General features: G+C 43.9%; 1 protein-coding gene across 1 annotated transcript in view; it reads right to left on the minus strand.

The window, feature by feature from the left end:
* Window positions 1-2,669: 2,669 nt before the first annotated feature.
* The window catches only part of LOC141130885 (protein unc-13 homolog B-like), a gene marked incomplete in the record, with an annotated part of 525,591 nt that continues 511,067 nt past the window's right edge, over window positions 2,670-17,193 (minus strand). The window contains 6 exon segments of the mRNA XM_073618170.1: window positions 2,670-7,097; window positions 8,332-8,491; window positions 8,868-8,960; window positions 10,806-10,862; window positions 12,787-12,934; window positions 14,922-15,002. Coding sequence (XP_073474271.1) covers window positions 6,812-7,097; window positions 8,332-8,491; window positions 8,868-8,960; window positions 10,806-10,862; window positions 12,787-12,934; window positions 14,922-15,002 — 825 coding nt within the window.

Raw genomic sequence — 17,193 nt, forward strand, 5'->3', positions numbered from 1 at the left:
GATGTAAATACCCTCAAATTAAAGCTGGAAGTCTGCAGTTAAAGCACATCTTGTTTCATTTCAAATCCATTGTGGTGGTGTATAGAGCCAAAAAGATTAGAATTGTGTCGATGTCCCAATATTTATGGACCTCACTGTATATATAGATATATATACTATGTGATATTTCCACCCCCTCACATCACATCATATACTGATATCATCCAGGATGATGGAGAGTGTCTGTGAACAGCAATTTTCAAGTCTTGCCACAGATTCTCAATTGGATTTAGGTCTGGACTGGGCCATTCTAACACATGAATATGCTTTGATCTAAAACATTCCAATGTAGCTCTGGCTGTATGTTTAGGGTTGTTGTCCTGCTGGAAGGTGAACCTCCTCCCCAGTCTCAAATATTTCGCAAATTCAGATTTTCTTCTAAAATTGCCCTGTATTTGGCTCCATTCATCTTCCCAACTCTGACCAGCTTCCCTGTCCCTGCTGAAGAAAAGCATCCCCACAACATGATGCTGCCACCACCATGTTTCACAGTGGAGATGGTGTGTTTAGGATGATGTGCAGTGTTAGTTTTCCGCCACACATAGCGTTTTGCTTTTAGGTCAAAAAGTTCAATTTTGGTCTCATCTGACCAGAACACCTTCTTCCACGTTTGCCATGTCCCCCACATGGCTTCTCGGAAATTGCAAATGGGACTTCTTATGGTTTTCTTTCAACAATGGCTTTCTTCTTGACACTCTTCTATAAAGGCCAGATTTGTGGAGTACACGACTAATAGTAATACTATTAATACTAATAGTACATATTAATAATACTAGTAATACTGACACATAATCACACATATAGGTTGGACTTGATGGACTTGTGTCTTTTTTCAACCTCACCTACTATATAACTATGTAAAAAAAAAAAAAAATAGTTGTCCTGTGGAGAGATTCTCCCACCTGAGCTGTGGATCTCTGCAGCTCCTCCAGAGTTACCAAGGACCTCTTGGCTGCTTCTCTGATTAATGCTCTCCTTGCCCGGCCTGTCAGTTTAGGTGGACGGCCATGTCTTGGTAGGTTTGCAGTTGTGCCATACTCTTTCCATTTTCGGATGATGGATTGAACAGAGCTCTGTGAGATGTTCAAAGCTTGGGATTTATTTTATAACCTAACCCTGCTTTAAACTTCTCCATAACTTTATCCCTGACCTTTCTGGTGTGTTCCCCGGCCTTCATGATGCTATTTGTTCACTAAGGTTCTCTAACAAACCTCTGAGGGCTTCACAGAACAGCTGTATTTATACTGAAATTAAATTATACACAGGTGGACTCTATTTACTAATTAGGTGACTTCTGATGGCAATTGGTTTCACTAGATTTTAGTTAGGGGTATCAGAGTAAAGGGGGCTGAATACAAATGCACACCACACTTTTCACATATTTATTTTTTTTTTAAATGTGAAAATCATTTATCATTTTCCTTCCATTTCACAATTATGTGCCACTTTGTGTTGGTCCATCACATAAAATCCCAGTAAAAATACATTTACGTTTTTGGTTTCTAACTAGGGTTGCACCGATGCCGAGTTTTTTGCCTGAGTACTTGTACTCGGGCAAATGCTCCCGATGCCTAATCCGATACCTTTGCATGAAGAGGCGCTCGCTCCTGGAAGTCAGTAGGCGGAGCTGAGAGCGAGTCCTGGCAGCAGCGGAAGGTGCCCGGGCAGGGGTGTGGGTTGCAGCCGCATGTGCCATCAGAATCTGTGACCCTGGCCGTCACATTTGTTAATGAAAATGACGGCCCGTGTCTCCATCAGTGATTGAACACCGCAACCCCGATCTTGGTACACCCGGCACACGACCGCAGTAAGCCTGCAGTCACAAAGCGGCCCAACTATATGGGCTGGGTGTACCAAGATGTCCGCTGCTGCCTTCTGACTGTAGGCTTTCTGCGACTAAGTGCAGGGTTACCAAGATGGGTGTCGCAGCACTTCTATATTCGAGTTGCAAAATCCTCAGAGTTTGAACTGTTATTGTCTCTCATCATACATTTATCATGCCAGCGATTGCCAATACAATCAGTGCTGCATTTCAGTGCCACTGCCTGCATATCAGTTCCACCTATCCATGCCCATAAGTGCCGCCCATCAGTGCCACCCATCAGTGCTGCATATCAGTGCCCATCAGTGCTACTGTCACAAGACATTAATAAACAAGTATCGGTAATCGGTATCGGCGAGTACTTGAAAAAAGTATCGGTAGTTGTACTCGGACTTAAAAATGTGGTATCGGTGCAACCCGAGTTGTAACATGACAAAATGTGGAATATTTCAAGGGGTAGGAATACTTTTCCAAGGCACTGTAGCTGCAAAGTGCAATATTGAACCCTATGGACTAAGACTGGGATGCCATTAAAGTTCATGTGCGTGTAAAGGTAGGCATCCCAATACTTTTGGCAATATAGTGTAAATAAAAGGGGGGGGGGGCAGGGTATGATTGCCATGTATAAATATATAAGAGGGGGCGCACTCTTTATGTCTGTAAAGTAACCTTCCTGCTGATTAGAAATCACTGAGCTGTTTGCCATTTTCTCCCCTGGATGCAAGGTCAGAGATATTGTTGCCTATCGGTGAATTAGACATGGTGTCTACACCCCTCACAGACAAAGTGACCACAAAACATGCCAGGCTGATTTAATATTCTTTATTGTCATTAAAACTACAGTATCTGCTGTGTGACAATGGCACGTACAATGACAAATCTACATCATACTCTCACATCTTGTAACGAGTAATACAGTCGTACCCCCACCGGCTGGCTGCTGCGTCATCGTACGGCCAGCACCAGGGGGCGCCACAGTCTTGGCAGAAGAGAGGTTATATAATTGTACATTACAACGTTGGCGGATGGGTTTATTACATTTGTACAATACGAAGAGGGAGAGAGGTACAACATCCCTTCATCCAGTCAAGCCAGGTTTAAAGCCCAACTCCAGGCAAAACTTTGGATAAAGTGGAGAAGGGGTTTTATCTCCGTTGAGGAAATTTCCCTTTACTTCCTGTACAGGTGACACCCAGTGTCTGGAGGTAGGAAGTGAGGGAAAATCATCCCATCAGGGACAAAAACATTGATAAAACACCTTTTTTTTTTTTTTTCAAGTAGGCTAAGGAATTGTTAGTCTTGTAATTTGAGGAAATATCCCCTCACTTCCTTTCTTGGTGACACTTTGGGTAGATTTACTATAACTGGAGCACTCAGAATCTGGTGCAGCTGTGCATGGTGGCCAATCAGCTTGTTCAATTAAGCTTCAAAAATAAAACCTGGAAGCTGATTGGTTACTATGCAGAGCTGCACCAGATTTTGCAGGCTCTAATTTTGGTAAAGCTCCCCCTATGGGTCAGGGTGTGACATGGCATCACTAAGACAGGAATAGCAAGAAATCTCTCCTTCATGGACACAGACAAGCAATTAAGTTTATCCCTTCACCAAGTTTTGACCGAAATTGGCCTTTAATTTAATGAAGGTTGAGAACGAACCCCTCCTTGACTGTTCTATCCTTCCAATGGGAATAATCTGCAAATTCTGCTTCTGTTCTGAATGCAAATCTCAAACCCCCTAAATAGTGCAAAAAAAAAAAAAAAAAATTCCAAAAAACTATAACAATTTGCCTTTTCCAGAGCCTCTGCTGTAACAGAAAAAAATAAAGTCTCTTGCACCGAATTATGGCACGTGGAGTCAGTCACTGTAACTTTCCTCCTAAAAAGGTGCTTGTCCCCATCTTCTCCAATAATAAATACTATCTTATAGTCCATCTCTGCTGGATACAACGAGGCCCCATAGTCCTTCTAATAAGAAAAAAAATACCTGCACTAAAGAATTTAAAAAAAAAGACGGCTTAGTAAAAATAACGATGAATGCTTAAGACAGAATTTTTTTTTTAAATAGGAAAAATAAAAAAAATACATACGATATTGTAAAGTGATAAAAAAAGAAATGTGCAGAGTCGTACGTTGGGCATGTTGTTCCGGAGTGCTATATCACTTAAATGTTGAGTTTATAATCAGTGTTCGCACGGAGAGAGGCGCTGCCGCGTACCTAAAGAATAACAAAAGGTTTTCCAGAATCCGTTCTTCCTTTGCTGTTCAGCGTCACAATGGAGGGTTGGCCATCTCTGGCCTATTGCCTTAACAGTCACATAAGTATCACACCAGAGCAGCCTTACTCAACCAGGGCTCTTTATGGAACACTAGAGTCCCTTCAGAGGCTAGTAAGGGATGCTTGAGAAATAAGCATTTTTTACCTCTCAGGCCCCAAGGAAGCCCTTCTACAATGACCAACAAAGTAAGGGGGCCCTTCTTCACTGACCAACAAAGTAAAGGGTCCTTCTCCCTCAGACCACCAATCTAAGGGATCCTTTTCCATGGACTACCATTATAAGGAAGCCTACTTTACTGGAAGCCAATGTAAAACAGGCCTACACCCCCTATCAAGAGTGACAACCAATCTAGAGGATTCCTTTTCCACTGACTCGCAATGAAAGGGGGCCTTCATTATTAACCACCAATGTAAGGGGGCATTTGTTAACCACTATTGCAAAGGGGACCTTTCTTCACTGACCACCAATGTAAGGGATTCTTCTTCCCCAGAGTACCGATCTAAGGGGTCCTTTTCCACTGACAACCAATGTAAGGAGCCCTCTTTACTGACAGCCAATGTAAGGAGGCCCTCTTCACTGATAGTCAATGTAAGGAGGCCCTCTTCACTGATAGTCAATGTAAGGAGGCCCTCTTCGCTGACAGTCAATGTAAGGAGGCCCTCTTCACTGACAGCCAATGTAAGGAGGCCCTCTTCGTTGACAGCCAATGTAAGGAGGCTATTTTCACTGATGGTAAATGTAAGGAGGCCCTCTTCACTGACAGCCAATGTAAGGAGGCTATTTTCACTGACAACCAGTGTAAGGAGGCCCCCTCTTCGCTGACAATGTAAGGAGGCCCTCTTTGCTGACGGCCAATGTAAAGAGGCCCTCTTCGTTGACAGCCTATGTAAGGAGGCTCTTTTCACTGACAACCAGTGTAAGGAGGCCCTCGTTGCTGACAGCCAGTGTAAGGAGGCCCTCGTCGCTGACAGCCAATGTAAGGAGGCCCTCTTCGCTGATAGTCAATGTAAGGAGGCCCTCTTCGCTGATAGTAAAGCTGAGAGTCAATGTAAGGAGGCCCTCTTCACTGACAGCCAATGTATGGAGGCCCTCTTCATTGATAGCCAATTTAAGGAGGCTATTTTCACTGACAACCAGCGTAAGGAAGCCCTCTTCGCTGATGGTCAATGTAAGGAGGCCCTCTTCGCTGACAGCTAATGTAAGGAGGCCCTCTTCGTTGACAGGCAATGTAAGGAGGCTCTTTTCAATGACAACCAGTGTAAGGAGGCCCTCTTTGCTGACAGCCAGTGTAAGGAGGCCCTCTTCACTGACGGCCAATGTAAGGAGGCCCTCTTCGTTGACAGCCTATGTAAGGAGGCTCTTTTCACTGACAACCAGTGTAAGGAGGCCCTCGTCACTGACAGCCAGTGTAAGGAGGCCCTTGTCGCTGACAGCCAATGTGAGGAGGCCCTCTTCGCTGATAGTAAAGCTGACAGTCAATGTAAGGAGGCCCTCTTCACTGACAGCCAATGTAAGGATGCCCTCTTCGCTGACAGCCAATGTAAGGAGGCCCTCTTCATTGACAGCCAATGTAAGGAGGCTCTTTTCAATGACAACCAGTGTAAGGAGGCCCTCTTTGCTGACAGCTAGTGTAAGGAGGCCCTTGTCGCTGACAGCCAACGCAAGGATGCCTTCTTCACTGACAGCAAATGCAAGGAGGCCTTCGCTGACAGCCAAGTCAAGGAGGCCCTCTTCCCTGATAGCCAATGCAAAGAGACCCTCTTCACTAACAACCAATGCAAGGAGGCCTTCTTCACTGACAACCAAAGTAAAGAGGCCTTCTTCACTGACAACCAATGTAAAGAGGCCTTCTTTAATGACAACGTAATAAGGCCTTCTTCAATGACAACCAATGTAAGGAGGCCTTCTTTACTGACAACCAATGTAAGGGGGCTCTTTTTTACAAATCACTAATGTAGAGAGGGGGACGACTACATTTATAGCCAATGTAAAGAGGCGCACTACACTGACCACCAATATAAGGGGGACATCTCTGACCACCAGTGCAAGAGGGTGCTTCTCCACTGACCACCAATGTGATGGAAAACTTGTATAGACTAGCACTGGGTGTCAAATACACAGAAAATGCCAAATTCCTTGTTTTTTATTCTTATATCTTAATCTATTGTTTATGTTAATGTACCGTGAGCTGTAGTAATAGTAATTATTAGAAGAGGTTCCCTGAGACCTGAAAGTTGTTTCAAGGATTCCTCCATTTTAAAAAGGTTGAGAAAGGCTGCGCTAGAGGAACAAAGTGTAATTGTACGCCCATGAAATCCAAACCCGACCACCTTCAACCTGACCCAGAAACTTCGCACCGTATATGCCTGCGAGTTCCAGAACCTGACCGTCCCAGTCAGTCTGTCCCCAAAATCTTGCACCTCTTACACCTGTGAGTTCCAGAACCAGATCATCCTCAGTCTGTCCCAGAAATCTCACCTCTTTAAGAGCCAACAGAGTCCTTTCTATATAAATATCTTATTTACAAGACACTGGAGAGACTGTGTTCATCTGTGGTGTCTGCAACTAAAAAATAAATATTCTGCTCGCTTATCGCCTTCCCTTCCGGTCTGAGGGCAGCCACCGAGCGAGGATCGGTATAATTGGCACATACTAGAAGATGCAGCTTTCGTGGCTCAGCTTCCCTCCTCAGTGGAGCGGATCTCTGATTTCAATTTGACAAACTCCCGGGCCACCTCGTCATTGGTCCGCTGAGAGAGAATGCGCAGTATTGTCAGTCCCGTGTCGTCCATGTGGATGCGGCGGCCCAGTGGGCACCAGCAGGCACAGCTGGCTTTGTCTACGATGTCACGCAGCTGAATGACAGAGATTCCCAGCACGTGGTCCTCCCTGGCAAAGCAATAGTCCTTCACGCAGACCTGCAGCTCGTAACACTCCGGACCATCCTCATTGCCCAGAATACTAAAGGGAAAGATGAAAATAAGGTCAATATGAATCCATAATGCTACTGTAAGCTACTGAAAGTCATGAACGGCCATAGTCAAAAATATAGACATCCCTAGGCAGCTAGACAAGAGTACAAGCATCCCTAGGCAGCTAAACAAGAGTATAGGCATCCCTAGGCAGGTAGACAAGAGTATAGACATCTCTAAGCAGGTAGACAAGAGTATGGGCATCCCTAGGCAGGTAGACAAGAGTATGGGCATCGATAGGTAGGTAGACAAGAGTATAGGCATTTTTAGGTAGGTAGACAAGAGTTTAGGCATCCCTAGACAGCTAAACAAGTCTATAGACATCCCTAAGCAGGTGGACAAGAGTACAGGCATCCCTAAATACAAGAATTTAGGTAAACCTGGGTAGATGAACAAAAATATAGGCACCCCTAAAGAGATTGCTATTTTTATTAAAGCGGTAGTAAACCCCGCTTAGTGATTTTTACCTACAGGTAAGCCTACCTGTACAGGTAAAACTATAATAAAAATGACCTGTAGGTAAAATGAATATCTCCTAAACGTGCACCGTTTAGGAGATATTCACCCTGGTTGCAACCTGTTACATCACTGGGGACTCTTCCAAAATCTCTGAGCTGAGTTTCCGGGGTTTGTAAACCTACTGTGCCCATTATGAGGGGCTTCCACCACCCTTGCTTTGAGTTTCCAGGTCTCTACACATGCTGTGCCCATTATGAGGGGTTCTCCCCATCCCTGGACTGAGTTCAAGGTCTGTACACCTGCTGTGCCTGTTATGAGGAACTACCATCAATCCTGCACTAAGTTTCTAGTCCTGTATACCTGCTGTACCCATTATGATGGGATCCTATTAGACCTGCTGGATTTTCATTCAGTGTATGGAGAATGTAACATTAAGAGCTGGAACACATTAAAGGTGGCCAGTAAAACCCCAAACTCCCAGGTGGACAGGTACAGCGTGATGAATTATGGCAGGAAGTTCTCAGCCAAGCTGGTCACATCTACAGTATATCAGATTTGATTAAAACATTTCTTGAGATAATAGAGAATACATCAGGGGAGGGAGACACCATCCTTAGGCTTTGTATAAATTTGCGAAAAAGTGAAAAATTTAGCAGTCCTGCCAATGTATTCTTAAAGACCAATAAAATCTAGTGGGCGATTCAACTTGCCAGACTACACCCCTATATATACCACCATGGCCATCTATTAGCCCCAGCACTCACAAGTGGAAGGTCTCGTTGTATTTGGGAGCCCAGTTGTTGCTCTTGGACTTGGTGGTGAACTTCCTCTTCTTGTCGCTCAGATGAGGTCCAATCACAGTGGCCTCCACGAAGGGTCGGAACATGCCAGTCGTCTGCCACTTGAGGTCATTTGCGGCCACCACTGCCAGGGAAAGCACAGAGAGTGATATAAGGAGACAGCGCCACCACAGGATATCAGAGGTACTGCACCCTATCAACAGATACCCTACTTTTTTCTTTTCCTTTTTTTATAAACAAGGCCAAATAGTGATTAAAATTTTATGTTTTAAGGAAAATATGGCTCAGGCCAAAGAATACTTGGGTGCAGCTGGGGCCTCCTTGGATGTGTCTCTCTGCCTGTTTGTGAATGGGGGAAGCTCACAAAGAGATTTGCATGAACTTAAATTAGACATGTATGGGGAGGGTGGGTCTATTTATGGTCCAAAATGTAAACACTGTAACTAAATAAAAGGAGGTTTCAAACTGTATTAAAACTTGGAGCATTATCATTGCCTTACCTTTAACAGTCACCTTCTGCTCACCGGTTCCTGGATGAGTGAACAGGTCAATCTGTATGGACACCTCTCCCACTGAGTCATCCACACCAGAGCCTGGGACAGACAGAATACTATAGTCAATTACTAGGAGTAATTTTACCTAGGGAAAGCGTTATTGGGCAATGTTCATGTGAGGTGTACATGTTCCTCTACTACCAGGAGAACAATGCTGACCATGGCTGGGCACGTTGTGAAATATGCCCCACAAACTTCTGCCCATTCATCTGCCATCACCGAAGCTCCCCCATAATTGGCATATTACCAAACACCCAATGAGATTTTTCAGGAGCTAAACCCTTCCCCCTACTCACGAAAAGGGCTGTTCAGTGATTTGGAGCCCTCTGTTAAAAACTTCTACAGGTAAGCTGAAAGCTGTGTGACCCAAACCCATAACATAAATACCCATAACACTCAACAGGTAACCTCTCCTTGAGCAACTGGTCTCCAACACAGATGATTTCAGTTAAGGGCTCAGTCTTCACACAGCCCTCTGCTCTATAGGTGACATGGAGTTTTCCAACAGCATCAGATGGGGCCTTTGCTTCCCAATGGCTCAAAAACATTATTTGATGGAGGGGGCAAAATTATTTTTTGCCCCCCTGACACCCCCCCCCCCCCCCCAAGATATCCCTCTTTCTTAAATGTAAGTCTGAATTTTCAGTTAGCAGCTCTTGTGCGACCTTTAAAGGGCCATCTGCTGGTGCTCTTCTTCTCTTCAGGTCTCTGCTTTTAAATTTTTTCAGGACTCTCTAACTCTACATAAATGACAAGTGGATAATCAAGCAGCTCTATCCATCTAGCCAAAGTCAAGGGCAGAGGTCTCCAAACTTTTTTTAAAAAGGGCCAGTTTACTGTGGTTTAGACTTTCAGGGGGGCCTGAACGTGGCCAGTGGGAGTGGAAAACTAGACTTTGCCCTAACAGCAAGTAAACAATGCCTCAGGCTTGGTGGTCAAAAGGAGGATTTCCCCATTCCCCATCTTTGTTGTCAGTGGATGGAATGGTGCCTCATTGTTGGTGTCAGTGGGAAGAATAGTGCCCCAAGGAACATATAAAGGCAAGCAAGGGGCCGTGGGTCGCAGTTTGGAGACCACTGATCTAGAGAACGGTGTGGAGGAGACCAAACATATCTGTTCCTCCTTTCTGCAACTATTCTCTTTTATCAATATCTTTTAGTAGGTGAGCTCTCCAAAACCGAACATTATGGACCACACATGTTCAAGAGCCAAGTTCACCCTGTTGCCCCCTAAGGACAAATAGGAGTCCTCCTTTTATTTTCTATCCAGACTTGGTGCCATGAAGGGAAGGAAGCCGATTCGTTGATGGGGTCAAAACATATTGTTTCTTCTTAAAGATACATGATGTCCATTTTGGATGACCCTTGGTGGTCTTCAATAACCTCTTTTGGATAGGCTCAACCTGTAAATGGGCACCACTACTAAACTGCAATACTGACAATATTTCTTGCCCCAAAGGATTCAGTTCATAAGAAAATAAGTACCAAATCTCATGTTTCAATTACAGGAAGATGAAGGTATAATACCCAAGCGGCCTTCTGTGTCTCCCAAGAACTCTGAAGGTGAAATCTCTACAGTGATTAGCATTGCCACTTGTGCAAAGTAGTTTTCACATTTCCTATGCTAGTGAGAGTGACCTACTCTAATACTGGACCCAATGTGAAGACGGAACCAGGGAATGTAACATCTCCCCACTGAAATCACAGTTATAAGAAGCCAACCATGAACTAAATCCCCCAATGATCACTTACAAGCAAGGTATCAGCTTTGGATGGGTCTACTCTATGGGAAACGGAGTCTACTCCACTATAAGAGGGTGGAGCTGGAATCTAGGGGTATTACAGGTAAGGTGGTGTGAACTACAAGGATAACTGCTAAACATACCCTCCTTGGGAGGAACGTCCTCGTTAGCTGTATACCTAATACCCTTCCCATCATGCACTGAGACACGAGCGACGGCAGGTAGAGAGAGAGGAAGAGACGATTATACAGACATGAAGCAGGAGCAAACACAGTATACACATAACACGAACGCTGAGCAACAAAGAACAGCTTGTACAGTATAGTCCAGAGATCACAAAGTGCCAAGGTTGTATTTTTTATTAATGAAGACATTAAAAGAAACCTGAATGTTAGGAAAGAAAAAATAACAGCTATAACTGCTGCTTGACCCAGCACTAGGTCTTCAGTGTTCTGTCATGTATGGCCCTCCAGAGAATTAGCAATAGAATTAAATATTAAGTGATTAGGATTTATGTGTCTCTTCGTCTTAATAGGTCAGTTCATACAAAGTGAAATTTCAGATTTTGATAGACGCTGGAGAGTTATCCAACCTGACTATCTCTTCTATATCTTAGGGATTCACTTGCTGAGACTTCTGCTCCCAGGTCTGCACACCTACTGTGCCCATTATGAGGGGTTCCCACCATCTCTGTGCTGAGTTCTCGCATCTACACACCTTTATGAGGGGTTCCCACCATCCCTGCACTGAGTTCCCAGGTCTGTACACCTGCTGTGCCCATTATGAGGGGTTCCCACCATCCCTGCACTGAGTTCCTGTGCTGAGTTGCCAGAATTGCACACTTGCTGTGCCCATTATGAGGGGCTCCCACCACCCATGCACTGAGATTCTAGGTCTGTACACCTGCTGTGCCCACTATAAGGGGTCTACACAATTCGTGCATTATGTTCCTGGGTCTGCACACCTACTGTGTCCGTTATGAGAAGCTCCCACCATCCCTGCACCGAGTTCCTGGGTCTGTACACCTGCTGTGCCCATTATGAAGGGTTCCCACAATCCCTGCACTGAGTTCCCAGGTCTGTACACCTGCTGTGCCCATTATCAGCAGTTCCCACCATCCATGAGCTGAGTTCCTCAGTCTGTACACCTGCAATGCCTAGATACTGCTAAGCTGTATATTCAGATTGTAATGGATATGGTGACCCTTATATGAGGGGCTCCCCACCATCCCTTTACTGACTTCCCAAGTCTGTACACTTGCTGTACCCATTATAGGGGGTTCCCACAATCTGTACACTGAGTCCCTGCATCTGTACACCTGCTGTGCCCATAATTAGGGGCTTCCACCATCCCTATTCTGAGTACCTCGACAGATGCACCTATTGAATAGTTTTGGTAAATCTAAAAATGTACATTCAGATTATAACGGGTATGGTGACCTTTATATGAGGACTTATCTAAACCACCCAATCTATATACAAAAAAAAACAGGCCCTTGCACCAAACAGCCGTTGGTAGATCAAAGGTTTGTACAGTCAGGTTGCAATGTGTAAGATGAGCTTTAGACTGTTCTCCTCAGAACATTTGGTCCCATTGAAGAATCTTCCACCACCTCTGGCTCCAGTACCAAATCTAGAATGTTGGATTCACCCATCACCAACCATGGTCACCAGAACAAATACAAAATCTCTCCAGCTGTGAAACAGCAATGAAAACTTGACAGAGGGCCTAACCCTTTCCCACTCCATGCAATATAAAATTATTCAAAAACTTGGTCCATTTTACTTTTGTAATGTGCATCACCTTTGTAATATCTTGGTGCTTTGTAAATGATTATACTGTGTTATGGAGGAAAATACAGTAATAGGCGATGCAACTTTGCCTTTAATAAATAGGAGCCGGACGTTGGTCGGAGTATACGATGGCACAATAAACTTTACAAACATAAAAATAGACAAACGCAATATCTGAGACAAAAGACTCAAAAAGACGCACCAGGTCACATGACTACTTTCACGCTTTGTGAATGAACTCCAAATTATTCCCCTTTAATTGAGAGTCTCCCATTACCACTAGATGGAGCCAAGCAAGTATATGGAGATCTGACATGAACCGGGAACTCACCTTGTGCCGTCTGTGATTGCACAAAGGTCTTGATGAGCGTGTCTGTGGTCTGTGTGTAGAGCGAGAGGGCGTAGCGCAGAGACTGCAATTCCGCACTCTTCTCCAAAAACGTTTTCTTCAGTCCGTTTCCTCCAGCGTGAAAATATTGCTGCACAGAAGAGAAGATAGACAAGACAGTCACTTAACATGCAACTGTTTGTTGTATCCTTCACAACCAATAAGATTCCAGCTATCAATTTCCAGTGTATGTCACAAAGTTCATATGCTGGTCTTTCTGGAACGGAGATGCTGGCTCCGTCAAGTCAATCCTGGTTCCTGTTGTAGTTCTTGACTGTGTTTACAAAGCAGAATCTCACCTTGTGTCTTGCTACAAAGTTACAATGTACAATCTGATCACTGAGGGAAAGGAGACTGAGGAAATGCTTTATCTTGCCTGCAGCAGACTGATGGCATCATCTTAGTCTGTCTAAAGTTCCTAGATCTGGATTAGAGCTCAAGGATGGCTTATTTAATGATAAAAGTTGAGGCTTTTCTTAAAAAATGTAAAACTGTATATATATATATATATATATATATATATATATATATATATATAAATATATATAAAATAAAAAAATAGGGTACAGTTTTGTAATGCATTTGTGCAAATTTGCAAGGTTACAGTTGGATTCACATAAATGCTGGATGTGGGATAAAACAAATTGATGAGGCTCATTTAAGTCCATTGGGATTACCCTAAAATGGAGTACAGAGAACGATACACCTCATTGGGTGGCCCACCCAAACTCACACTGGCTAAAGTCTACATTAAACAGAAAAATGTCTCTGCTCCAGGCGCTCAAGTTCATCAAAACCTACCACTAGGCCACTGGGAGGCGCTTCCCTCCCAAACAGCACTCACCCCCCCCCCCCCCATTTAAGAACAGGCCACACCAACTCCAAGGACTACTGGCCTTTAATAAACGCACTTTATTCCACTTTGAGCATCATCATTCCACTGGACACAGGCTCCTCATTTTGCCCTAACGTAGGGTTTAGTCCGAGACTAAGCCCTAAGTCTGAGTCAGTTAGAGAGGGGGGGGGCTTGTTTCTGATGAGATGGTGCTGCTAAAAATGGAATAAAGTTGACAATTTTAGGGCAAAACGTGACAGGAAGGAATCTGCATCAGATCGGATGTTGTTTCTCTAAGAGGAACAAAGTAGACAAAGCCCTATGTTATTGCAAAACGCATCACAAGACGAGCCTGTGTGCAGCGTGATGTTGTTGCTAAAAGAGAAATAAAGCACACAATGTCATACTGTATGCTAGGGCAAAACGTGTCGGGGAGCAACCTGTGTCAGGTGGGATGTTGTTGGTAAAAAAGGAATAAAGTAGGCCAAGTCCTATTTTAGGGCGAAACGTGTTAGGCAGGAGCCGAGGTCTGATGGGATTTTGTTGCTCATAGAGAAATAAAGCAGACTAAGTCCTACAACAAGGTGACACGCATCAGAGGAGAAGCCTGTGTCCGGTGAGATGATGTTGTTAAAGAGGAAAAAGTAGACTAAGTTCTACTTTAGGGTGAAACACATCAAAGGAGGAGCCTGTGTTCGGTTCAATGTTGTTATGGAATAAAGTATGCAAAGTCCTATGTTAGAGCAAAATGTGTCGGTGAGGAGCCTTTATCAGGTGGGAAGCTGTTGCTCAAAGAAGAATAAATTAAGCCCTACATCAGTATGAAATGCGTCAGTCATGGAGTCTGTGTCTGACATGATTTTGTTGCTGAAAAAGGAATAAAGCAGACCAAGCCCTATGTTATGGTGAAATGCATCAGTAGTGCAGTGTGTCTGATATGATTTTGTTGCTTAAAGAGGAATAAAGCAGACTGTCCTAGATTAGGGTGAAAAGCGTCACAAAGAGCCTGTGACCGGTGCGATTTTGTTGCTCTTTAACTTTTTTCAATCTGTGGCAAATGAAAAAAAGAAAGGTCAAAGAAAGATGAATTGAAACCAGTTATAACTTTGATGATAATTTGGGTGGCTTTAAAAAAAAAAATAGCAACACATGACAAATTAAAAAAATGTCCAAATGCAATGAAAAATTCCAATTTAATAACAAAATAAAATTGATATGACCAGCCTTTCAGTGCTGGGTTTACCTTGATAGTATCCAGAGCCAGATCCATGACCGCACATTGCTTTGGGGTCAGACTCCGCGTCTCTTCTCGAACCATGTGATCCTGGAACAATAAGAAATGGTTACTACCACGCAACTGCCACTAGATGGCTCTAGAGCTGTCATCGGGACCGCCAATCTCCATAGTCAGTACCCATAACAGAAGGACTTACTGCCCATCCTCTGTTTTGGCACAGAAAAGCTCATTTTACAGAATCATGTTTAAACTATAAGAATATAAAACTACTGAACTTCTTACAGGTAATTTTTTTGTGTTATTTCCAACAAATTAATGAATTTAGAAATACACATTGAGAATGTCTGGGCATTCTAGTCATTATGTAAAATTCCCCTTGTGTCTGGTGGACCTCAAAGTTTTGGGTCCCACCACAGGCTTCTATAGCCACATCTGATGGATTCCGCTGAGGATGCAGGTTAGGTGAAAAGTCCGTCTTGACTCTATACAACCCGAAAGCGAGAGAAATGTTCCATTTCCGCACACTTAGCAGCCTCAGCTTAGCCTAAGCCACGCCCTGCCCATGGGGCTTAGTAATGGAGGTCCATGACTAAAGACTCCATGACTGAGATCCACGATCGGGTGAAATGCATCGTTGGCATCGCCTTAACGGAGCCGGGCTGAGGCTGCTATCACTTGTGTTTCAAACAGGCTTGTATGGTGTGGATGGAACATTTTTCTCCCCTTGGGTCTGGGTTTAATCTGAAGAACCTCATCAAAAGTAGCAGTAAAGTCTGCCCAGAGGTGATACCTGTGGAGTCTGATGAGCTGAACAGTCTAGTTTCCTTTATTTTGTGTACATGCCAACATTCAGGTTTCCCTTCTTTAGTCACTGTCCCTCTATAATTGGAGATCTAGGATATCCTGCCCATCTAGGGCTGTCCTCACACCACCTGTATGGAACCGTTCTATGGACGTATAGAGCAGCCTCTCAGCTTGGTTCCAAGGATTCCTCCACAGGTTGTTAGGGATTCCAAAAGCAATTTCCGCCTCTCAGATAAGACATCACCGACACCAGTTAAGTTTCTCTAAGCAGGCATTCTCCTCACTAACCACCAATTTAAGGCACATTCTTGGAGATCCTGCCCATCTAGGGCTATCCTCACACCACCTGCACGGAACATTTCTATGGACCTATGTATAGAGCAGCCTTTCTGCAGCTTGAGTTCCATGGAACATTAGGATTCCTCCACAGGTTGTTAGGCATAAGCAATTTCTGCCTCTCAGATAAGCTACTACAGACACCAAGTTTTTCTAAGGGGGCATTCTACTTGCTAACCACCAATGTAAGGAGCATTCTAGGAGATCCTGCCCACCTAAGGCTGTCCTCACACCATCTGCATGGAACTTATCTATGGACCTATGTATAGAGCAGCCTTTCTGAGCTTAGTTTCCATGGAACATTAGGATTCCTCCACAGGTTGGTAGGGGCTCCATAAGCAATTTCTGCCTCTTAGAAAAGCTACTACTGGCACCAATTATGTATTTCTAAGGGGGCATTCTCCTCACTAACCTCCAATGTAAGAAGCATTATAGGAGATCCTGCCCATCTAGGGCTATCCTCACACCATCTGCATGGAACCAATCTATGGACCTCTGTATTGGGTTCCATGGAACATTAGGAGATTGGGTTTCATGAAACATTAGGATCCCTTCACAGGTTGTTAGGAGTTTCATGAGCAATTTCTGCCTCTCAGATAAGCGATCATGGACACAAATTAAGTATCACAAAGTGGGACATTCTCCTTGCTAACCACCAAACTAAGGAGTATTTTTTAATGACCACCAGTGTACTAGACTAACAAACTTTCTACACATACGTACATCAAGCTGATATTTATTGAACACAACATTGTAATAACACCACAACAAACACATAAGCATACTTTGCAAACAGCTAGACCATTCCACGTGAGGATAAGAACATGTGACATTCCATGACATGCTATACCTAAGAGGAAGCAGTCATGCGACGATTAGTGGTAAACGAAAAGCGTGGACATAATATACCAAGATGTCATCATGCTGAGTGCAACACAAAACACTGTCATGTGACACTGCAACAATGCACAATGGGAAGCTGCAAGCCCAGTCATGTGGCATTCCATGCAATGACCGCAGTGGTTTGGTTAAAGGACAATTACAGGAGATAATGAAAATTCAGTAATGGGTTTTGGTATGCTAATGAAAATATGTAAAACATCACAACCTGCTGACCATAGATTCAGTATAGTAAGCG

This window comes from Aquarana catesbeiana, linkage group LG01 (assembly GCF_042186555.1).
Source record: "Aquarana catesbeiana isolate 2022-GZ linkage group LG01, ASM4218655v1, whole genome shotgun sequence".
Taxonomy (NCBI): domain Eukaryota; kingdom Metazoa; phylum Chordata; class Amphibia; order Anura; family Ranidae; genus Aquarana; species Aquarana catesbeiana.